At 38.6% G+C, this 25,228-nt stretch overlaps 1 protein-coding gene across 5 annotated transcripts in view; it reads right to left on the bottom strand.

The window, feature by feature from the left end:
• rapgef6 (Rap guanine nucleotide exchange factor (GEF) 6) overlaps positions 1 to 25,228 on the bottom strand; it is a 140,750-nt gene that overhangs the window by 104,991 nt on the left and 10,531 nt on the right. For 4 of the 5 annotated variants that reach the window (XM_088012196.1, XM_088012192.1, XM_088012201.1 and 1 more), the window contains 3 exons: positions 11,181 to 11,251; positions 9,753 to 9,809; positions 4,431 to 4,514 (listed from right to left, as the gene is read on the bottom strand). In XM_088012196.1, the coding sequence (XP_087868322.1) occupies positions 4,431 to 4,514; positions 9,753 to 9,809; positions 11,181 to 11,251 (212 nt within the window). Of the gene's footprint in view, positions 1 to 169; positions 438 to 4,430; positions 4,515 to 9,752; positions 9,810 to 11,180; positions 11,252 to 25,228 lie in introns of those variants that run through there. The other variant, XM_088012199.1, reaches the window with a different exon arrangement.

The raw sequence follows: 25,228 nt of genomic DNA, 5'->3' as shown, positions 1-25,228 counted from the left end.
GGCCCGGCGGTTTTAAGTTATCCTGCAGCGTACCACAGGGAGTTCCTGGCTTTCCAGCAGTTTGGACGATGGCAGGCAGGAAATGGAAACATGCTGGGCGAAAGAACGTATAAAGAAAGGAAAATAAACCAGATAAAGAAAGAAACACAAATATTTCAAAGTTACCAACCAGCAACAGAAACACTATGGATCCAGCTCTCTGTGTTCCTCTGATATGAAGCATATTATCCACAACAAGAAGGGGTGAAAGTTCATCAACCAAATAATCCAAAATCAGATCCGAGTGCGGTCATGTCGAGCTCCTGAACATCCAACACAGAAGTTTTCCCAGAAAGCAGAAGTAAGAAGCTGTTAGCCTTCTGGTTTGTCTTTAACAGAGGAAGGAGTGTGTTCTCTTTCTGTTCACTTCTGTCCGTCCGCTTGCTTCAACAAGGTGTGTGTGTGTGAGCGAGAGAGAGAGAGAGAGAGAGAGAGAGAGAGAGAGAGAGAGAGAGAAAGTCTGTGTGTGTGTGAGAGAGAGAGAGAGAGAGAGAAAGTCTGTGTGTGTGAGAGAGAGAGAGAGAGAGAGAGAGAGAGAGAAAGTCTGTGTGTGTGTGTGAGAGAGAGAGAGAGAGAGAGAGAGAGAGAGAGAGAAGAGAAAGTCTGTGTGTGTGTGTGTGTGTGTGTGTGTGTGTGTGTGTGTGTGTGTGTGTGTGTGTGTGTGTGCGTGTGTGTGTGTGTGTGTGAGAGAGAGAGAGTGTGTAGTCTCATTTCCTGCCTGGATGTGCTTCTGGGCAGGCTGCTCAGGAACACATGGCCATCCTCTGCTCTGCCAGGGGTTCCGCATTCCTCTCTCTCTTTCACACACACGTACGCACGCACGCACACACACACACACACACACACACACACACACACACACACCCCCACATACCCACACACCCACGCACACAGGCTGTGCCTCTGGTCCTCTGCATGGCACCAACATTCCCACCCCTGACTCGTTTATCAACTGACCCGTGCCGGACTGACAGGCGGTCCTGAGCAGCCTGGGGGGATTGTTAGCGGGCCGGCTACAGAACCGCTACAGAACTGAAAACAGAACCGAAAACAACTCATCTCAACAGGCTGCAGAACTGCTGCGGTCGCTTCACTTCTTCCAAGTTAGAAAGTGTATTATTTTAGCAGTATCGTATATTTTAGGGTTATATATACACTCTAAAAACGTTTATTTGGGCTGCAGTTCATCTTATGGATTTATTTACATTAATTTCACTTAATTCTTTTACTTTTGCTATGACAACTTACGTTTTTGTGTTCATTTAACCCCAAACTTACAAATCTTTAACCTAAAGGAACTTTTCACTTTGACTTTACTTAAAACAATTGAGTTCAATGCCAGTTTCGTATCCTACGTCTGACCAACCCAATTTATTATGATCATCCAACTCAATTTGCTAAGTTTTTATAACTTAATTCATAAGGGGATTTAACATGACAAATTTAAGTCACTCTTACTTAAATCATTTATTTTCTTCTGATAAACATTTAAAATCTCTTTGACTTAATTCTACAGAAAGTCAACTCAAACTTTTAAGTAGTTCCAAACTAAATTTTAATACTTTTTACAGTGTCCTCTAAATACACAAATCCTTAAATGACCTTTTTACTTTGACTTTACGTGAAATAATTAAGTTCAATACCATATCTGTATCCCTGTATGACTCAGGCTCACCAGGGACAGATTCCCTGTGGCTGTGTGGGTAGAGTAGACAGTGGATAAACGGTTTTCCTGCAAGTTGTTTCTCTGCCATTAGCATGTTTAGCAGCGAGTACATAAGGTTGACTTACAGCGCTAAGCCCCACCTCCTGGCTCTGATTGGTTCTTTTTACTTCAGATACCAATAGCAGTTCAGGGAGGAGGTGAATAAGATTTATCTTTGTACAGATTATCCCATAAACTGACACAACATAGTTTAATTTTTAATTAAATTTCAATCTAATTTAAAGTTATTTGTAATTTTCATTTTAAGTTTAATGTTAGCGCTGATAATCACTCTTCTAATCTCTGCTATGCTGCAGCCTGTTGTCAATCAGAATCACTGTTTTCATAAAATTTATGACAAACTCAAAATTTTTATGTTTTTTTTCTCTCGCAAATCTTTGATTTTTAGATCTCAGAAACTTCCTTCTTTTTCAGTTTTTTTGGTAGAAATTTACAACTTCTTAAAATTAAGAACTTTTTTTTGCAATGGCTCTCCATAGCTGACATGCTGTCGTATGTTTTGCATATTTGCTATATTAAGTAAAAGTCATAGATGAATACATTTATTTTCAGTAACAAGAACATGATTTGGCTCACTCTCTTTTTAAATGTTTGCTGTATTTAGCCACATTAACAACAGAATAAAAGCTGAACTGGGTGCAGAAAAGTTGGCTTTTCAGTGAAAGTCTTTGGATAAACTTGGTGTTACCTTTTGCTAAAACTTGGTTATAAAAAGACAAATACTTTGTGTTGTACAAATTAAAAATCTCCATCTGCATCTCTGCAGGAGAAATGGAAATCATGTTGCAATCTTTTAATTAATTAATGACAAAGTTGGTCGGTGCCGCCAAAATGGGGGAACTGATGGCGTCAAAGCCTGCATTGTTTCAGTGATGTCAAACCGCTTCCGATTGGTGATTAGCCGATAAATTAGCCATAACTACCAAACGATCATTTGACCCAGGACTGATTACACACTGCACTCTGTTACTGAAAACAAAAGCAACAGGCTGGGCCTTTTCACCGCCCTTCACACTGAAGTGAAACAAATGCAGCTAGTCATAAATAGGCTGTAGTCATCTTCTGAATAAAAAGCTAGCTTCTTTCATTGTGTGAATAAAATGAGCTGAATCATAACAAGAAACTTCAGCAGAAGAGATGAACCTTCTGCTGACAACCAGAAACGATTCTCTAAAGTATCTTTTCCTTTTCCGATCAGAGCAACACAGCAGGCCAAAAACCGCAGCCTGTTTTTAAAGATACTATCAGAGCAGCCGTCTCCTCCTTACAGGTTTCGGCACTGATAGCTTCTTTTTCAGTCCAACTATAAGAACAGAACAAAAGGAAACAGACCAAAATAGTTTCCTTTTAAGTTCTGAGTTGATTTATTTAATAAACAGGTAAAAAACGTCTGATTGTTTAGTAATTAGCCCAACAATCACCAAACAGATGGAGGAGAAACTTCCATGTTCCAACCTCTGGCTAAACTAAAAATTTCAGCCAATAAATTAAACTTAGAGAGCAAAACAGACATGAACTGTTCAGTTGGAGTGTCTGAGTCAGGCAGTGTGATGAAGCAAACCCAAAATTAGAAAGAAAGAAAGAAAGAGAGAGAAGGGAGAAAAAGAAAGAAAGACAGAAAGAAGAAAGAACTGAAGGAGTGTGTAGTTTGGCAAAGCTCACAGACATGTTGAGACCTTAATTAGTGCTGTAGTGTCAACTCTGCTAATCCTCTGCAACAAAGAACCACATACGACCCTTGACCTGCTCAAGTAGGCATAACATCAACTTTTATTTCTGTTATTGTGACAGAAACACTCAGCTTGTTTATCCGAATTCATAAGTATTGTTTTGCAGTTTTAACCCCAACTGGACTTTTATGCTAAAAAATTGAGTTTACTTCTGTTTAACAATTTGGTCTAATGGATGTCCACACTTAAAAAAAAAAACCCTCAAATTTATTGACTAATCTCAGAAAACAAAAAGAAGAGTCTCCTGGTTTGACCTTTTGTTAAAATTTGATTATGAAAAGACAAGTACTTTGTGTTGTTCTTCACATTTTCCTTTGTAATAACATTATTTTGATAATAATTTTAATCCGACTACAAATTAAAGATCTCCATCTGCATCTCCTGGTCAAATCTGCAGGGGGCCGCACAAAATCAAGAGCCACAAATGGCTCCCGGTCTAAGCTACCAAAACTCCACATAGTTGTTAGTATTTTCCAGTTTAGCTGACTGAAATTAAAAATACCCCTTTCAGATTGTGGATTTGACAACACTTGATGGACGTTAGAATAAATTTGTTCTTTGCAGCCCAACATGAACATGAGACGACAAACGTGTGTAGATGTTTCCTCACAGCAGCAAAAGCAACATTTTCATGCTTTACAGCTCTGTGACATGCCAGCTCTCTTATCATCCAACAGATGAGCACAAACACACACACGCCAACACACACACACACGCCAACACACACAAAACATCTGCCTCATGACAAGCTGTCAAGATAGTGCAGCTTCACGTGTCATGTCAGATAAATCCTGCTTCTCTCACGATATGACACCTCAGTGCCACACTGTCATACTGCTGTTTTCCTGGTTTTTCACCCTTGCTTGTGTGTGTGTGTGTGCGCACGCGTGTGTGCGTGTGTGTGGGTGTGTGAGTATGAGTGTGTGGGTACATACCAGCACCTAGCCAGGTACATGTCCTCCTTGACGAAGACAGATCCAGAGAGCAGGATGTACCAACAGGTTGCCAGGGTGTCTGGACTGGAAAAGACAGAAAGATTTATGATGTTACTCAGGGTTCCTGCACATTTTCATGTCAAAAACGTTGAAGTATTAATACAAAAGTTCACTCTGAATTCATTCAGGTATTTCTAAAGTCAGCAGGCTTTGAATGTGGAACAGACGGACAGACGCTTTTACAAAGTGACAGGAAATACAAAATGTTTCCATATTCCTGAAGATCTGTAAAAATGTAGACAAAACTCAAAAACACCACACATTATTGACTCAAACTGCAGCATAAAGTAAATATGCAACAGCTTTTGCATTTGAAAGTAGAGAAGAAATTAAATAAAATATCATAATTTAGCACTGCATGTCAATCAGACTTTGATTAGGCCATTTCAAGTGTATTTTCTGGTGAAGAGGTGAATTCTTGATTCCACCATTTAGAGTACATGTGTCAAACTCAAGGCCTCATTTTATATGGCCCGTCAAGCATTTTATAGGCTGATGATTAACTTAAAATAGGTTTTGAGCATGAATTGACTACAAACTACATCTCCCACAATGCATTCCGATTGTTACCAGCCAATATTACGGCTTCTCGCCACTAGAGAGCAGCAGAGTCACCTCAAGCTGCGTATTTATTTTCCCAGCGAATAAAACTGAGACATCGGCAGGTGGCGCTAGACTTTTTTTGTTATCCGTTATCTTGACCGACAACATAAAAAAAACGGTCATGTACTATTTTTATCCGTGAAATTACAATCATATTAACATCGGCTATTTAGTCGCATTTTATGCGGTTTAGTTAATATTCACCGTGAATCCAGATCCCATCACAGATTAAGCAGATAAATGCATCTACATTTTTCTCCGTAGTGACAAAAACCACTGACTGGCCCCAATAACTTATAATAAATTAAGCGACTTCACTTCAATTAGCATCACTTCACCCGCTGGGGTCTGAACGCACTTCCTCCTGGTTCCCATCTGCAGAAAAATCTGCGCTAATTCATCAGTCAGTTGGATCTGTCTGATCCAAACAGATCAACTGAACTCTGTCTGTGAGTGTTTTACCCTGTGCGGTCCGGATTATTTATTTATTTATTTTGCGTGGTTTCGCTTCTCCGAAACGGACAGATGTTACGTCTGCAGCTCCTCCAAAGCACCGCTCTCCTGGGTAACGTGAACCCAGAAGGATCCATTTGTTAAATCCGCTGGATGAGTTACTTCCAGCGGTTTCTAAGTCATCGCAGCGGCGGAGCCTCGTCCGCAGTGGTTGAGCAGCGGACTGCGCATGTTACAGTCTGATTAACTTCTGCTCGTCATTTATTTCCTCAAGATAAACTGCCGGCTCCTCAAATGGATTAACACAACGTTGATTTCTCTTTAGTTTTCTCTGATCTGTAATGGAGACTTGAATTCAACCAAAGGTTTGAATTGCTTCCTAACCATTTTTTATTTGTAAGTATTGATTTTATTTTTTTAGCCAAGACTCTGTCTCTGCTAATGACATCTTCAATACATTTTTTGATCCCAGGCTTACTTTATGGACTGAACAGACACCATTATACATTTTGAACTGTAAACTTTATTTTAGGAACCATTTTTATTTGTAAGTATTGATTTTATTTTTGAAACCTTATTTATTTTGAAATGTTGATTTTATTTTTGAAACCTTATTTATTTTGAAGTGTTGATTTTATTTTTGAACCCTTATTTATTTTGAAATGTTGATTTTATTTTTGAACCCTTACTTATTTTTGAACCCTTATTTATTTTGAAGTGTTGATTTTATTTTTGAACCCTTATTTATTTTGAAGTGGTGATTGTCTGAAAGACCTTACACATGAATTGCCCCATACGGGGTTTGAACTGACAACCTCAGGATTACCAGCACAGTGCTCTAACCTGCTGAGCTAACTCACCTACCTTACAAACTGTTGAGTTTCCATGGATTTAAGAAGAACTTACATGATCTTACCACAATGAAGATTTGATAAAAGTGCTTATATTCTAATGTTTTTCAAAACAACATACATAATATTTTATTCTCCATAGATTTTGTATTTTGAAGTGTTGATATTATTTTTGAACCATTTTTAATTTTCAAGTGTTGATTGCATTTCAGAGATATTATTTATTTTAATGTGTTAATTTTATTTTTGAACCATCTTTTATTTGTAAGTATTGATTTTATTTTTTAGCCATTTAGCCAAGTCTCTGTAGAACCATTTGTCTCTGCTAATGACATTTTCAATAATTTTTTTTGATCCCAGGCTTAGTTTATGGACTGTAATGTGAAATTAGGCACAAGTATAAGTTTGACAGTTTGTTCACCAAGTTACTGTGCTCTCTGAGAGGATCTGTAAGTATTTGGCATTGTTCCATGCCCATCGTTGACATTAGTCTCTTAAAATTTGGCTCATCTACCAGGAACACTGCAAAGAGCATGAGTTCCTGTAGTGTAGTGGTTATCATGTTTGCTTCACACGCAAAAGGTCTCTGGTTCGAAACCAGACAGAAACAGATTTTGCATGTTCTATTCATCACAGGTGTTTACTAAAGGTCAACAAGGGTTCTGTTTTGTCATGGTCTGTCCTCTGAATCCAGGCATCTGAGTGCAAACCTCAGTTGAAATTTTCATGCGTTGCATCTCACATCATCAACTTTGGAACCTCAAACTGAAACAAAGCAGAGAAGTTCAGTTCCTGTAATGTAGTGGTCATCACATTTGCTTTACATGCGAAAGGTCTCTGGTTCGAAACCAGACAGAAACGGTTTTTGTAGGTTCTGCATCTCTTGGGGTGCAGTGAGACAAGAGCCTTCCTCTTTGCTGATGGTTCATTTGCCAATCGACTTCAATGTAGGCTTCTTTGAAATCGAAGCTACTTTACTTCAATTACCAATTGGCAGTTCTATGGCGTAATGCACGTGTCAAACTCAAGGCCCGGGGGCCACATGTGGCCCCCCAGTATTTTATAGGCTGATGAGATGATATTCAGAAAGTTTTTTTTTAATTAATTAATTTCAGTTGCCTCTGAGACTAAATCTTTGCTTCTTATCAGCCTCTGAATGAGGGAAGTCAACCTTTTGTCTGGGGTGTTTTAGCAGGGATCCACTCCTGATTTGTACCGTCAATGTGGCCCGTTGAGGGGGGCCAATATGCTGAAGTGGCCCTCGGTGAAATTGAGTTTGACACCCCTGTTTTAGAGTCATCAATCCAGGTCCAAAAGCAGCTGAGACAAATCTCTTTCTGAAACTCTGTGTTAGTTTTATGGCAAATGTATCGTTTCAAGAGAATAAATCAATAACTGATCAAATATTCAATATTAATAATGTAGAATATTCACTGAACTAAAATCCAGAACCGCACAGCATTCTGGGAGAAAGATTGGAGGAATCTACTAACTCACTCGCTCTTTGGTTACCTAGCAACAACCTGCTGGGTAAAAACAAGTTTCCTTCAGTTTGAAACGTGATAAATTGCTTTTCAGATCTTTTAGATGATTTCCTAATTCTGCAGGTCTGCCAGTAGTTGTGCGGTGGCTAGTGAAAGAGGGCAATTATACTTTTACATAAAGCTAATCAATTTAGTGTAAATCAAATATTAGAAAACTAATTTTTAATTGCACCAAAAGTAGAAATATATATGTCGAGTAGCACCCATTTAATTAGTTAGTTTCTTAATTGTACTTTCATTACATGCTCTGTAAGATAGCAAAGCTCCCCACACAATCCCATTTAAAAAGTAAAAAAGATTTGTGTTTTACTCGACTTGTTGGATTTAAGTGAGGGAAACTCGATTAACTATCAGTGCAGCTTTATTGAACAGACTTTGATTGCTTTCATCGCTGTTTTTGTGTGTGCAGCTCAAGAGTAATTGGACATGGCAGGCGCTTTGGTCGGGGTTAAGGTACTTAAGACTTGCCGCCGGTGGAGACGTGGGAGAGTATATATCACAGGAAGGGAGAGAGAGCGGGCGTGTGTGTTTATTTGATGGTAAATTAAACTACGGAGTGTCTAATGTGATTCTAGTGAGGACGATAATGCATCAGCAGCATGAGGAGCTTCTGTCTCATCCTTTCATCTGTTGCTGTCCGCCCCATGTCGCCCTCATTCCCTGCACATCTCGGACGCCTTCATCCCTCCTCATCCCTCTGCTCGGCTCATTTGTCATCTTCCCTCCATCTTGACACAGCTATTCTTTCCTACCTCTACCTGTTTAGCATATTCACATCTTGTTTTCTTTCCTCCTCTGCATCCTCTCCTCATATTTTGAATAAAACTCCTTCGCAGCTTCTTATTTCATACCAGCTCCTCTCACATTTTGCTAACTCTTGCTGCCACGCTTCTTATCTTGCTCCATCCTGCTGGTCATTAATCACGGTTCTGTCTGACTTTGAACAGCTTATGATGCAAATTTTGCTTCTGATGATGCAAAACCCTTAATGACACCCCCACAAAGAGCCAGGACATTGCAGGAAGAGGAATATTCAAAACGCAGCAAAAAGGCTCAGAATCTGTCAATAGGGGAAGTATTAATCATTTAATATTAGTTCAATATTATCCAAGTCCAGAAGGAGGCAGAGCAAAGGTGTGAGAGAATGTGCTTTAGTCAGATGAAGCTGAAATGAAGGCCTAGTCCACACGTAGCTGGGTCTTTTTAAAATAATGTAGTGGAGATGTTTGTTTCCACACCTGATCGGTTTAAGTGATCATCCAAACAAACCCAATAAATCAAACCACTGAGCGTTGCTGTAAACATGCCAAACACACCAACACATCACCGAGGAACCCATTTTAACTGCTCGCAATTCTAGTTTTACTTGTTTCTGTTGTTTTAGGTTTGGATATCTAAAATGTCTTCTAGTTCTAGATTTAAATGTTTGTTAGAATTTAAAAGTTTATTTAACTTTTGGAATGTCTTCTTGCATTATTACGGCATTACATTAATGGAAAAGTATCTCAAAACGACAATATTATCGTTTATCGCAGTAACTTCTGGGACAAAATTTTCCTATCATGGAAAGCCTACGCAGGATTGGAGATTTCAATAGAAACTGGATTATATCAAACTATTTCCATCGTAGAAGAAGCAGAAAAACCTCAGTGTCCACCTGGACAACAGACTGGACTGGAGGAACAGTAGAACCACTCAAGAAGGGACTGTACTTCAGAGGAAGTTCTTGATAATCAGAGCAGAAGATGAGGGAATATAAAAGGCAGTAAATGCAGCAGGAACAGTTTCATTTATTGAGAGCTTGTACTTACTAAAACAGGTAGTGGTTAGCCTCATGCCTCTCATACCTGGCAGAGGTGCACATCGACCTGAGAGACACACACAAACATGTTAGCTTTTTCTCCCAGAAGCCATCAGTTCACTTCTCGCTCATGAAAACCATCACAGATCCATCATGTTTTCCCCGGAGGCACCGAGCTAAGAGAACGCCTTAACTGCATGGCAGCTTGCTGCAGAAAGACGGATGGCTTTTACCTTCTGTGTGCACCGACCCAACTGCAGGGCTTTTTTACTGTACTTTTATATTTATCCTATAAAACGCACAGAAATGAAGCTGAATTTGTATAGAAGACAGTAGGATTGGAAAGATGCGTAACTTTAACGGTCTGACATAAAGTCCATGCAATTCATCAGACAAATGCATCACGAAAGGCCTTAAATATACACAGGTGTAGACATGGGCTTAATTACACATGTATTATATTACTGTTTGTGGATTTAACAAAGTCATTTTTAAAGCACAAGTCAAAAACAAACTCAAGGCTGAAAAAGACAAAATAAAATGAAACGGGGAGAAAAGTAGTCAAAACTAAAACAGAAACGGAGAAACAATATTTACATTCCTGGCTTCCACAAAAAGGGCAGGTGGAAGCATTATTAGCTTATTGTTCCTTAGCTTTTTTATACACACAGAATTATAAAAATCAAAACAAAAGAATATTTTCTATATGTTTCTGTAACATATTGCCTCTTATCAGGCAAAAGATTAGTTTGAATCAACATTACAAGAAAAACAATGAAGACAGAATTCAAAATAAAGTTAAATAAACTCCAATGTAACAGACTTTTACACCAGGTCTACTGGTTGGAGGATTTCTGAACTTTTACAGAGGCTAACTGAACTGTTTTTCAAAATAAATGACTAATCCAAGGACAAAAGACAGTCCAGGAAGACTAATACATTTACAAACTGACCAAATATATTCTCAAATTTTCTTAGTATATGTTGGAGGATGGAGTCCCTTTTCACAAAAAATAAAGACATCTGGTCCCTGGATCATCTTCATCTGGAAGAACATGCATCTCCTGCTAACCTTTAAACTGATGTTTATAGACATCTGCAGTCTGCACACGTCTTCAGTGCATCATTGTGTAAGAAAAAAATAATTAAAATGATATCAGTAATTTGTTACTGTGACAGGATTATTAGAGCCAAATTTATTGTCATATTATGTTTAAACAGCGTTATAATTTATCAAACATTCTGTTTGACCATCTAGTTTGTTCAAAGAGAAACAACACTGATAATTTTGTTTTGTTATCTTATAGCTTCTTCACCAAATTAAGTGGCTTGTTTTCTTGGATGCCACCAAGAATTCATCCTAAATATTAATAAAGATGGTTTGGGAAAGCCAAAATACGGCAGAAGCTCTTAAAGAGTGGGATCAATATTAAAGTACCTTAGCTGATGTTCCCTGAGGTGCGACAGGACGTCCATTTGGTAGAGGTGGCAATAGATGATGTGTAGATCCTGCCAAACAGAAAGAGAAGAAAACTATTTTTAGGAAAAGAGCAAGGGTGTCAAAACTTTTTGCCATTAAGGCCGAGTTAAGTTAAAGTTAAAATCACTTCAGAGCCACAAAAATTATTTCCAAGGCGCATTTTATAGTACAATCCAGTAATTATTTTACCTTCAGTTGTTATACATCAAACATGACTTAAGGGGTCTCTGTCTCTTTAAGAAGCTCCTACTCTGACACTCTGCCTTCAGGAAGTCGTCACAAGATAAATACTGCCCCTTTAAAAGAAACTTTTTCTGCCTGTTCAATTTTATCTGCTCAGTAATAAAAATGTAAAATTTAACTCAACAAAATGGATCTGTGAATCATTGTAGAGGCAAAACATAAAAAGGTTTCGTACAACTGTGTTAATGTCAGACAGTTTCAAACTTTTTGATTGATTTTTTTATTTGAGCTGCAGATGATTTGTGTTTGAGTAAAAGTGGGTCGATGTTCGTGGTTCTAGTTTCTCTAAAGCTGAGACAAAAGCAGAAACATTGTTAATTATTGGGAATTGGGAATCATTTATCTGTGAAAAAAAAGTCTTTCCCTAAAAGATGAAAAATGCTTACACTTTGCTCCATTCTAGAATTGAGGTCAGGGCCACACAAAATCCTTCAGATGGCCATAAACGGCCCCCGGGCCGCACTTTGGACATCCCCTCCACATTTCTAACCTACGCACGCAAACTCAAATAAAATTCACATAAAATGCACCAATTAGTGCTTCTTTAAATGTCAACCTGCTTGTTTCCTGTTATTCATAACCTACAGCTTTTCAAATATCGTCTCATTTTTCAGAGAGAGGAACGTCTCTGCACTGTATAAATCAAGTGCTTTAAGTTGGCAGCAGCCACTTGGCCCGAGTCAAACACCGACTATCAAGTTGACATCCTCAAAGAAGACAGACGGCCAAACCACTTATGCACCCACATGACAGCCACACACACACCCACAGTGATATACCCACTGATGGACTTAAAATAGAGCTCTATCAGGGACAGCTGTCAAAACATTTAGAGGACAACAGAGGGTAGCAGGAACAGCTTCATATGTGAGATCAAACTGTGGCTGCAAGACGTTCGTTTTTAACAGGTGGACTGAACAGAAAACACAAAATGAGAAGAGACTGGTTTATAAAGAAAACATCCGATTCTTTTCTCTGTAGAAAATCTTAAAGACAGAAAACAGTTGAAGCAGCAATGCAAACTTGAGAAACGTGAAAGATTTTGTGACAGTTTTCCAAGCGTCAAGATGCTCAAAGCATTGCAAAAAAAAGAAAGATTTTCTTTTGCCATCAGATCCAGACGGTGCGATTTGACACTGCAACACTTTAGACATCAAAAGGTTTTAACGCCCATGCTGCAACACGCCTGATGCAACTATAATTCAGTGTAAAAATACAGAAACTAGCAGCTGCTTGAGTCATTACAAGCTGTTTGAAGTTTAACTGGTTAGATGATGACAAAGCTGAACTGGCTTCTTCATAAACTCCTTTTTCCTTCTCTGAACTCAGCACCAATACTGGACCTGTAACCTCCCAACATACCAGTCAAAATGTGTACCAAGTGTAAAAATTAAGTGATTAAATTCACATGAAGACATTTAGATGATGGAGATTTAGATGCTTTAGATCGTTTTTAAGGAAATACTAACTGAATGTCCAAAAACTTAATGTTCTTATTGCATGAAATACAATGGAAACACCAGAGAGCAATTTAGATGAAGTATAAAGTAAGATTTAAAAGATCAATACTTTTGAAAAGACAAGATGAAAAGACAATCTAATGAATAAGTCTGTTTGAAGATGATACATCATTCAAGTAATACAATGCAGAAACAGATTCTCAAAGACCAATAAAATGTAAATTCTAGTGAACATTTAAACACCGGAACTGGAAGACATTGGAAATAATAAATAAACAAAGCACAAATAAAATGAATTATAAAGTCTCTGTAGGCAAAATTGTTCTTCAAAAAAGGGCTGGTTGAAACCAAAACGCCAAACTGAAGACCAGCTTTGGTTCAGTTTTCAAGCAAATGAAAATTACTGAGTTTGTTTCACTTCGTCATGCTTTGTTTACTGTGATTGGCCCACTCTGATTTTTAAAACCTCCTTCCTGTTACTGACAGAAAGGCAGAGAGACGTGAGCAGAGATCAGAGCAGCGAGAAAGCGAAAGCATATTGACTTTAAATCTGTGTAAACTGGGTTAGTGAGCTCAACAATGTGCTGCAGTAAGCAGTCCTGTGGAGCTGCAGAGCGCCCTGAGGCGGAGGGCGGAGCGGGCCGGCTCACACAGCTTGTTAGGTATTCTAATACGTCGCCTGATTAAAAAATAAACATCACGTTTTACCAAAAGTTCTGATTGGCATTTTATTTCAGGTCCTGTTTATGTTCTGAGGACACAAAGTGACTGGCTGAAGCATGGACACTTCTCTGAAATGTCATTATTGTTTAAAGATTTATAACACGTTTAAAAGTTTTCACGCCTCTTAACCAGGTTTGATGGTCGGCGTTGGCCACCATTAGACTCCGTCATTGGTGTACTTTTATTTGAAGGGCCAGTCTAGGACTTCTTCCTTCAGATTTGTTGGTTTTATAAAGAGAAAGTCCACCAGCGGATTCTCTCTTCGCTGTGTCCGAACTGAACTTTTAAAGAAACCTTTTCAGTTTTCTGTTGCAGAACCTGGTGGGGTTGTTGTCTCTGAATGTTTTTAAGGTTCTTCTTACCGTCTGTAGATGTTTTACCTGAGGAACGATCTAACCTAGAGGGCGCTGTTTTACTCCAGAAGAATATATAAGGCGCACCGTCGCCTTTTGATAAAACTCAAGGATTTTAAGTGAGCCTTATACTCCAGAAAATACGGTAATTAACTTTTTCTGTTTTTGCCGTGAATGTTCTGCAAGGATTCTCTTGCAAACTAGATTTTATTTATCTCAATTGGATTTCTGTGGCGAAATAAATGTTAAATAAAATAAAATAACGCTCTGTGCATGATGTTTACTGCAGCCAGGTCGGTGATGACACCCAAAATATTACCCAGAGGCAAGAGGATTATCCAACTCTGGAGAGGATGGGCATCACAGCCTCTGTTAGAATGATTACAACTGGAGACACCAGGGACACCAACTGTCCCCGTTGCAGGCATTGATCCGCCTAAAGCAGGTCATGATCAGAGGATGGGGTATCTGAGTGTTTGCCCCAGGAAAGGAGGGTAACATGAGAACAGCCATCAATACTTACAGTACGCAGTGGTTATGACTCAACGTTCACAAATAAACATTTACACAGACGCCAGGTTGAAAAACAAGACAGTTATTTCAGCTCAAATGTTTTCTACAAATCTATTAGGCCTGGCTGTCTGCAAACACAATGTGTACACAATGATGTGAAAATACAGAGTAAATCAATATAAACAATCTAATTATTACTATATATAGCATAAGAAAGGATGAAAATGTGGCTGAGTTCCCTGGGCTTTTATGAAGCTCCACATGATTTATAAAAGTCGACTGAAACCAGAACATTTTCCCTACATCCGATCATAACTGCAGACAGACACATTACATTATTACAGTGGGAATATATCAAAGTAAACTTTATTTTTATGACCTTTATAACAGTAGGAATAATAAGAGTAATATTATATCAGAAGTAAAGACTTTTAAACTAAATGGATAATATAAACACTATAAATGGGGTACAATAAAAATTAAAAGCCAAAAAATAAAAGGTAAACGTGCTTTAAAAGTCTCTAGATGAACAACTGAAGTCCAAACTGAGCAAATAACTAAATAACAGAACGGGCAAATAACCCATAATAATCAGAAACAATATCAATGCAGAGAAATGATCGTTACATTCCTGCTGAGTCGGTCACACATGGTGCTGCTGCCACCTACTGGAGGAGGCAAGAATTCAACCCCCAGACGCTGCATGTGCAGCCTGACATGCAGAAGTTTGAATCTTTATTTATCCACCAGAAGTTCCTCTAAATCTGACAGGATATTGATGTTATGACATGCAGCAGGCAGCAGAGACTCACTGTCAAGATTTCGCTCCCATATGCTGATTTTTACCAGATGAAAACAAATTTAAGAAGAAAGCAGAATAAATCTAAAGCAGGGAGGTTCAAAGTGCGGTCCGAGGGCCATTTGTGGTCAATGCAGATGTAAACTTTCATTTCAATTAGGATGAGAATTAGGATCAATTTGATATATAAATAAACAGTGACCTAAATCATGTTTCATTTGCTGAGAACAAACTACATTTTTTCAGTTTTCTTCAATCAATTTAAATTTTTAAGTGGTTGTTGTTCTTTGCTTTTAAATGTATTTATTATTAGTCGGGGCCTAAAACATTCAGATCCTTTGACTAAAATGCAGTTTTGGACGCACCTTAAAATAAAGCAAAAGTAAGTCATATTCTGTTCTTGTTGCTGAAAAAAACATGAAAAAATGTAAGATAAGATAAAAAATTGTTTTGAAATTGTTTCAGTTTTTGTCGCTGCCAAACCTGAATGACCATTTTTTGTTTTAAATCTACAGTTTACACTTAGTAGGTAAAAATAAAATTAACAGTTTTTAACGATGTCGAGTTGAATTAATTTTTGTTCTTTCAACTTGACATTTTTAGCCATCATGCCAAAAAGTGTGGACACCACTGCACATTCATCTCCTATAAAAAACCTTTTTATTTGTCTAAATGAAATATTTCATGCTTTGTTTCTTGTTGAGCAGAACAAAAGTTCCCATTAAAGCTGTTTAGGCCTGTGAGTGTGTTTTAGCTGCTGATTTTGATCCATGTCTCTAAAAGCTTGATGTAAGCTCCTCAGTTACTCCATGTTTGTAACACAATAGGTTTTCCTTTTGCTGTGTTGGGAAAACAAATGTTCTCTTTTGAGGAATGACCCGGTCCTGTTCCCAGCTCCACATGAGCCAGCCGCTCACAGCCACAGTGTGCCTGCCGTGTCCGTCAGCAACAACCGCCGACTTTCAAGCTGCAAGAACAAACAGCTTGGCTGACATCCTGCCTTCATAACTTCCAGATCAAATTGACCGCCAGGTTCCCAAGAGTCTGTGTCAACACCAAGTTAGGATACGGCGTAAAAGCCTTAAAGGCAGCCACTAAGATGCCTCAGTGTACTAACGCGGCTGATTTTATCAACATAGTACTAATGTAGGGTCATTACTGAACAATCAAAGAGACTTCCACGTTAGAAAAAAGGCTAAATTGAAGGACAACATAAAAGTTTCTACATAAGACAACAGAAGAGCTGGTGTTTTCGTTTCTACCTGGAATGTGAGAACTGAAAGTATCTCATTTCGGTTTCTGCAGCTTACAGAGACAGTAAACAGAAATGAAAGCTTGTCTGCAGGTGGGTAACAAAAGAGGCCTGAGTGCTCACTAATGCGCCATAAATCTGAGCGTACTGGTGGGTGGAAGCAGCATTAGAGCCGCAGCTGAAGTGAGCAAGTTAAAGGCATATAGACAGGAATATCAGCTCAAGAAAACCAACAAAAACTAAACATGACAGACCAGAATAAAGGCTAGAATGACTGATATGATTACTGAATAAAATCCTGATGGCTTGGGAACAGGCAGGTGTTACATGAACACAGAGTAATTAAAAAGTATGATTTCTTTAGCGTAAGTGATTTTTCTATTTTCACTGCAAAACAACAAAAATCAAGTAACTTTTAGGAGCCTGTTTTGAGTAAATAATTCTTTAATTTTAAAGAAAATGCACCATTGTCTTATAAATGAAATGATCTGTCAATGGACCTAGAACTGGTTGCTAGGTAACGGGCTGGGCTTACCTGGGGTTGCTAGGTAACGGGCTGGGCTTACCTGGGGTTGCTAGGTAACGGAACAGGTCTATTTTTGAAGCAACCGGCCGATGGAGCTGGACCGTTTTCACCAATATTAGGGAATTATTGACTTGAACTCCAGTTTCTTACTTGTAAGTTAGTTTTGCTTTATTTCAAGTGTGCGCGAATATTTACACTAGAAACTAGACTGATGTTACTCGGTAATGATTTTGCAGTGTTCCTCTTAAATGCTCCTTTATTTGTGTCAAAGTCTGACTGACTGGACTGGCTTCTGATAAGGAAAGGCACCAAAGCAGAAAGGTTTTGAGATAAACCTGCTTTTCTATGACTAATCACAGCTTTGGCTACCAGAGCTTCTTTAGGCATGAGTAACACATTCTGCAGAAACATCATAACATCGGATTGGCAGCGACTCAAACAAATATTTGGTATTTCAGATGCTAATCTGACGCCTTCTCAACCTTAAAGCACTCAGAGAGGGAACCGGTTTACTGGTGCCCAACCAGAACCTGTGGTCAGTTACATTTACTTGAGTAACTTTTTTGTAAAAAGGTACTTTTAGGAGTATTTTTACTACATTGTCCTTTTTACTTTTACTTGAGTCATTTTATTATGAAGCATCTCTACTTTTACTTCAGTAAATTTCTGGATTTTAAATATTAAATGATTGATCATTTGATCAGTTACTCAGTATTTGGACACTTTCTACCAAATACTGTTTTACTTTTACTTGAGTAAAAGTATGTTGAAGTAGAGCTGCTGCACAATAATTAATAAATCAATTAATTGCATGATAAGTTAAAACAACAATTAGAAATGATTTGCATGTCTAGGAGCTTGATTTTATAGACGTGGAAGTAATCGTAACACCTGAATTTAAGTCAAATAATAAACTTAGAACAAATCCATAAACTGAAACTTGACCTTAATGCAATAGCTTTAGGTAAGAAAAGGAGCTCATCGGTTATATTTTAGAGGACATTTCTTTTGCCAGATCATTTTTCTTGGGGTTCAAAGTTTAAAAATGTTCATTTGTTAGTTTTTCTTTCTTCACTGTTGCTGGTTCAATAACTGAACTTCCAAGTTTTACCAAAACTTCAAAGCATGACAACAGAACAACGCTCACAATAACAATTATGAGGCCAAATGTTACATTTGTCTTCCCAAAGCTCTAAGTTTAACAACAAACAGGTTAGTTTTGATCCAATTACAGTCAAACTCCTGACATGATCGTTGTGCAAACAAACCCACTGAGAATTTCTTGCTTTGTTGCTTCCCTGCGCTGTAAAACCTCGTCACTGTCAGCATCTTGGACTTGGAGCAATTAGGCTTCCTCATCCTCTTCTCTACTGGAAAACAGCCTTTTTTCCAAGCAGCAAATCCAATTCAGTAAGCACGCACAGAAATCCTCAAAGGTTTGTTCAGAATTAAACAAACACGAATCAAGCATGAGTCGGCAGTAGTTGACGTTTGCCAAGCAGAAACACCAAAAACAGATTGTGTAAAGAGAAAGCCCCGGAGATTTCCCACACCATAAAAACTTTGGAGCTGGGTTCATAAAAGGCCCAGTGACGACAGTTGTGGCGCTGGCGGTGGAGAGGAGGAAGGAGAGCAAGTCAGGACAGAAAGGAGAAAAAACTTCATGTACGTGACTGTGAAGCCACCAGCCAAGCAGGTAGAGCTCAAGGAATTTCTTACATAATGGTAGAAAAGAGGTTTGCATCAAAAAGGTTTGCATTTGGACCGCTGCACTGGCGTTTGTAGGTCTCATTAGAACAGCTTATGACCGCTGAACTTGCACACAAAGAGGGTGAGGAGCGAGCCGTGCTCAGAAAGCACAACACCAGCTGCCATGTTTTCACCAGCCAAACCAAATATCCACACACATGCGCACAAAAACGCCGCCACACACAGAAATGGAAAGTCTGATGCTATATGAAGCCCAAGCTCCAGCTCTTTCTGCAGACATGAACCCGGCACATAGGAGGGCTCCTTAAGTCGGCTGGTTTTATCTGATTTTTTTCCCGCCTCAAGTTGTTTTTGCTTCACATGAAATATGGCAGCAGGGAACGTTGCTTAAAAGGGGAATCATGTAAAATCAACTTTTTTTAGCTTCCCATCATTCTATAATGTTATTCCCTCATCACAAACATGGCAACCATTCAGCTGTGAAAAACGCCAGGCTGGACTTAGCTCCGCCTTTGGGGCACAGCTCCTCCTCAGACCTGCAGTTTCAAAGTTTCTGCCCCTCAGATCAGTTCTGCCCCTCTCAGCTCCTTCAGACTAGCCAACAGCAATTAGCAAACACCTGGTGGAGCTGCAGAGCTCATTACAGGGGCCACTAGCAACACTGGTGAAAACGTTGCTAAAGGGTTAATAAAGGAGCCATGTTGTTTCAGAAAGAGCAGGAGTTTTTAAAGAGACAGAAGCCCAAGTCGTTAAATTACAAAGAAAATTATATTATATTTAATATAACATTTTTATATTAGCTGCGGTTATCACGGTTATTTGATTATCCTATAAAATGTCTGGAAAACACACAACACTGCCCCTTTAAGCTCCAGAAAATAAAAAACAAAACATGTTTGTCAATGAATGCAAAAAGTAAAAAATTAAACGTCTTCTCCGTTTCTGCTGGATTTTGTGATGGTCGGCGCAGCAGCCAGAGATGTTTGAGGTCTGTTCACAGCAGCAGGTTGGACACAAAACACACAACACTGAGCGGCTCTGCAGCCCACAAGGGGAGGACAAGGAAGTTTAGACAAGAACACAAACAGAAAACATGAGGAAGCATGAAAGCTAATGCTCTGGATCTCCACTGCAGGCTAATTAAAGCATTCAGTTTACGCTGTGAGAGAACCAGCTCTGACAGGCGGCTCTGTTTCTGATCCATCATCAACATATTTAAACAAAAAGAAATGATGTTGTGCTTTGGTTGATTTTTGCACTACAAAAACTTACTTTAATCTCACTAAAAACATTCTGGTCTGAGGAGGATAATTACAAACAGCACATGAATATGTGGCGTGTGCCAGAATTCAAATATACTCTGAAGGGTTTCAAGTGGGATTCAGCTCGACAGTGTGCTAGAATTTCCATTCAAATTTATTCAAACTTTACGCTGCCATGTCATGACACACCAAACACACACAGGCCTGGCGGTGAATGGCTCTGATGTGTACACACACACAACACAGAGTCCGTCTGTAACTCGGTCAGTGACTCAGTGATTCGCCCACAGAGGCGGAGGGAAACACTTTCTCTGACTTTGAACTTAAAACTTTCCCACGCTTTGAAAAACAGATTCCCTGCCCTGAAAAACGGACAATGAAACAAAAACTGATTTTATTTCATTGTATTTGGTTTTAAAACAACCAGTTAAAATGAATGAAACAGAATAATAACATATGTCTCTATGCAGAGGCTTTATTAATAATAGATCCTGCAGGGGTGTCAAAACTTTTTTTAATATGGGCCAAAAAATAAATAAAAATAAAAAAAACTAGTTATATTTGGATTTTTAAAAAAACAATTAGATCTTAATATAAGTTTTGAGTTAGACTTTTATGTAAATACAATATTTCTAAACTCAATTCATTTCATTTACATAGCACCAATTCATAATAAAAGTCGACTCAAGGCACTTTACAAGGAAAAGGAAAAGTATAATTCAAATACACAACCTCAGTCTGATCGCTCTCAGTATTTTTTGTTTCCCTAACCTACTGAAATATCTGCTCCCTTCAGGACATCTGAATATAATATTAATGCAATTTAAGTTTCTCTTGCTGTTATTAATAAGTTGCATAAAGTAGATGCACTGCAGGCCTAAAGAAATGACAAAAGTGTTGAAAAACGGCAAACAAACACAGTTCTGATTGTTCTGACTTCTTTCTTAGTTATTTTTAGAGGTGAAACAAAAACAACTTTCTAAAGGTGATTTTTCATGAGAACAAAATGTGGTCCGACTTCATTCCCAGAAGGAGAAATGGTATTTGTCTCTAAGACAGGAATGTTGTCCGTCCAAGTCAATGCAACATGCTGCCTGTTTTCACCTAAAGCACATCAACAATCAAACTGAAAGTCGGCTCCACTTTCAAAAACATCAGCAAATCTCTGAGGAGTTCATCATGTGGCAGGCAAGACAAAAAACTAAAAGACGAAAAAAATACACTAAAATGTGAAAACATGTTGTCAAAATAAGCAATAGATCAATTAAAATGAGTGTCTGGACATCTGCGTCTCAATAAAATAATTCTGAGTCCAAACACCACAAATCTGGAAAAAACTTCTAGAAAACTGCAAAACAGCTGAAACACTGACTTCCTTTAAATCTAGACCAAATCCCGCCTGCTCAGAGCTGCTTTAGAAGCATCATAAATGAAACATTAATCAACAATCTGATGTGTAACAGTGCAACTTGACAAATGATGACACTTCTGCATCCTGTGACTTTGTATTTTTATGATGTAAATCACTTTGAAATACCTTTTGCTGAAATTTCTAAACTTTGATTTATTGATTTATGAAAATGGTCTCAAAACTATAATGTAAAATTTATTATCACGACAGGTGCAGGGATGAACCGATACAGAAATTTGGCCGATATTGATATCCGATATTAGTATTGCTGTGACGGCCGATAACCAATATTTACCAATGTTATTTATATTTCAACACCTTTAGGAAAAAAATGTTTTAATTGTTTTTTAGAGATAGAATGGGTGTGATTGCATTAATAACATATTATTATTATTGAAAATGGTCTCAAAGTTACAATATTATCGTTTATCACAATAAATCGTTTATCACAATAATTTCTGGGCCAGTTTATCGCTACAGACCTGTAGCTGTAATCCCAAAAATAAAAGCCCTGTCATAGAAAGTTAATTGGCTGTAAATGTGTGACTAAATGAAGCGTCGTTTTGAGACCAGCGCTGTTAGATGAGAGCAGAGGTCGTCAGCGGCGTGCGGTTTGGGTTCTGCTGTGGACAGTGACTCAGTGTTTCCACAATGGGATCTGCTGAACAAGAGGCCTCCCACAACGCCGCTCCTGTCAGCGTTCAGAGCGAACCGTGCTGAATGGGAACAGCTGGCATCCAGTCAGAGTCAGACGGACGTAATGAGAGAGTCGATGCTCTCTGAGGCAGCTGGGCGGGAAATAATCTTCCTGTCCTCAGAAGACGGGGAGCTCTACAAACTGTTCGTGTTTGATAAATTATTTGTAGTTTTTGTTTTAATTGAAGACAAATTTGGATCAGAGTTTTTACACTGTGGATGAGAGTAAATACAAAAGTTACAAATATCGGTAATAATAGTAAATAAAGTGAATGAAACGACGCTGTGGCCTTTCCAGGCCTGCAGAGCTGAAGAGATGTGCAGCAGATGTGCAGCAGGTGTGCAGCAGGTAAAAGGCCTTTCTTTTCAAAAGCTTTCTACCGAAACTGTTTGCCAACAGCTACAAGACTGTTTCCAAAAAGTCCATGAAGAAGATTAAAGGCAGCAGGAAAAAAGAAGAACTTTGAATCCAGGCTGAATCACATTCAGTTTGAATGAACATTTACTCAATCCATTTTAACAAACGCGACAGACAGAGCAAGTCAGAGTCAGGCCACTTGGACGACTGGAGATATTCCTGATATTTCAGTCTTCCAGAAGTAAACAAGCTGACGTGGAGGAGCTCGTTTTCACCGGTTCTGTCCCTCTGTGAATCGGTGCTGCCTGGCTACTGGAAGGAATGCTCTTGTTGTTGACTACGGTCCAGTTTCAGAGGGATTTACTGGAAAGAAAAGCTCAACCAATATGTGGCCCGTGCTCCACTGAAAGCGCCACACACGGAGAGCCAGATTTATTTCATTGGCAAGAAAATCAGAAGGCGAAAAACAACAACAAAAACCCCAAATCTGTCAGTGAAAAGGAAGCACTGCCTCATGTAAACCGCCTTTTTCATTTGCTTTGGATGTGATGAGAGCGACAAAATCTTAGCAAATACAGTGGTTTAATTACCTGATTTTTTGTCAGGTTAAAACAAAAACACTACAATCACTGCTTAATACCAAGTTACAGAAAGCGGATTATGGAAAACCGGGATTATGTGACCAGCAGACAAAAGCAGCATGTCCAGTAAATAAACAAGATCTGAGACATCTGAGCCAGATTGTGTTGAAAGTCTTTGAAAAGCAAGGGGACTGGAGCAATAAAGATCACTTTACTAGGTCTTTAAATATGTAGGTCATGTGGTTTTCTTATCAGGAAAATAGATCCAAAATACTCAATATATGAGCTGCTAACAGATTCAAGATACCAGATTTGTTTTCAAACTCTGTCATAAAGAATAGCAGCATGGAAAACAGGCCTAGACACTATCCAAACAAAATCTCTGCAACATATTCAAACACAAACACTTGGCTGGAAGGATCTGCTGTTTCCCTTTTCTGACACACATTCCAGACACGTTATGCAAACAAGCTCATAAAACTGTCTGGATAGGAACACGGCAGCGACCGGTTCGTACACACAACTACCTACGCTGCAAAAAAAAAAAAAGAAGCGCCAAATCTAACCAAACCAGTCCCTCGAAGCAAAACCAGGAGCTAAGAGAGAGTGGATCAAAACACTTGACAGTGAAGTCATTCATAAGTTTAACTCCTCCAACAACTTCCTGCGTTTTTTGCTCAGTGAAAACTATCTGCATCCAAAATATGAAAACATTTTAAACGCTGAATCTCTGGGAGTTGATACAGCAACTTTGTTTTTATCTGCTTTTGTTGATTTGTCTGCATTTTTGTATGTTCACACTACTAACTGCTGAAAATGGTCATCCCTTGTAACAAAAGCTTTAAGCCAGAGGTGTCCAAAGTGCGGTTCAGGAGCCATTTGTGGCCCTTGGACTGGACTACAAATTATTACCAGCATAATTTTCCAACAAAGGAAAATGTAAAGTACATCCAAGTTTTAACAAAAGGTAAAACCAACTTTATACAGAAACCCAAACCATCTTTTATTCTTTATTAAATTTGGCTAAACACAGCAAGCGTTTTGAAAATAATTTACCCAAATCCTGTTCTTATTTCTGAAAATGCATTTCTTCAGTCAAGCCAAAAAACAATTCAAAACTAGATGTCTTTCTTTTAATAGAGCAAACAAGCGTGGATTAGGGCCTTTGCAGAAAAAAGGGTTTGTTTGGCACAAACTTATTGACACCAGTTAGTTTGCAATAAAAATAATCCAAACATTTCTCAGCAGCCCTCATCCTTATTCCTGTTGAAGCAAACAGGTAAGAGCTAATATCATCTGTCTGTCCTCACCTGCTGCCATGACAGGAATGCAGTTTCCACCTCATAATAAAACACACACGCACGCACAAACGCACAGCAGGAGTGACATACAGCACCAGCTGCAGATCCATGCACAGGGCAAATATGCGTGCAGCCGGGAAGCCTGGCCGGCCCGCTGTACCCACAGGAAAGGCTCATGTGTTTACCTTCAACAAAGCCCAGCGGAAACAAAGCTCAGCTGTAAATGAGGGACTAGAAAACAGGTTTCAACAGGAGGTCTGAACTTCACCTTGTACTCATTATGTTCGTGACGTTGTAGAAATCTTGCAAAAGTAGACATTGATCTTTTTCACATTACAACCGTCTGTTTCAGTGGGATTTTACCTGATGGATCATTATGAAGTAGAGGATATTTGTGATGACAGAAGGAAAATTAAACCTGATTAAGAAAAAAAAATCTGAATTGACCAGGCGTGTATGTTTTATGGAACCAAATATGACTGCAGGTTCAGCTGGAAGCGCTTATGTTTGTATCAGATTCTAGAAAGTTAACCTGTCAATTACACAACCGTACATCTTTGAAAAGTAGAAGTGGAGCCTCCTGCACAAGTGACAAATCACTTGTCTTTTCCAGCAGCCATTGTACAGCGCATGCAGCGGGAAAACCAGCTGACTGATTAGGTTGGTAGGTGACGGGCGGTTATGTTACATTCTGGATGTTTTTGAAAGGGCTCGTTTTCCATACACCAAAATCCTTAACAAATTACCGAAAAACTGACATTTTTAGAAGAAGCAGAAACCAAAATGGAAGTACAAAAACATGCAAAATATGACTTTTT

This window comes from Poecilia mexicana, unplaced genomic scaffold, assembly GCF_051168715.1.
Source record: "Poecilia mexicana isolate PSO_F unplaced genomic scaffold, ASM5116871v1 scaffold_14, whole genome shotgun sequence".
In the NCBI taxonomy this organism is placed as follows: domain Eukaryota; kingdom Metazoa; phylum Chordata; class Actinopteri; order Cyprinodontiformes; family Poeciliidae; genus Poecilia; species Poecilia mexicana.
The sequence above is the reverse complement of the archived record's forward strand: the minus strand, read 5'-3'. Positions and strand labels throughout refer to the sequence as shown.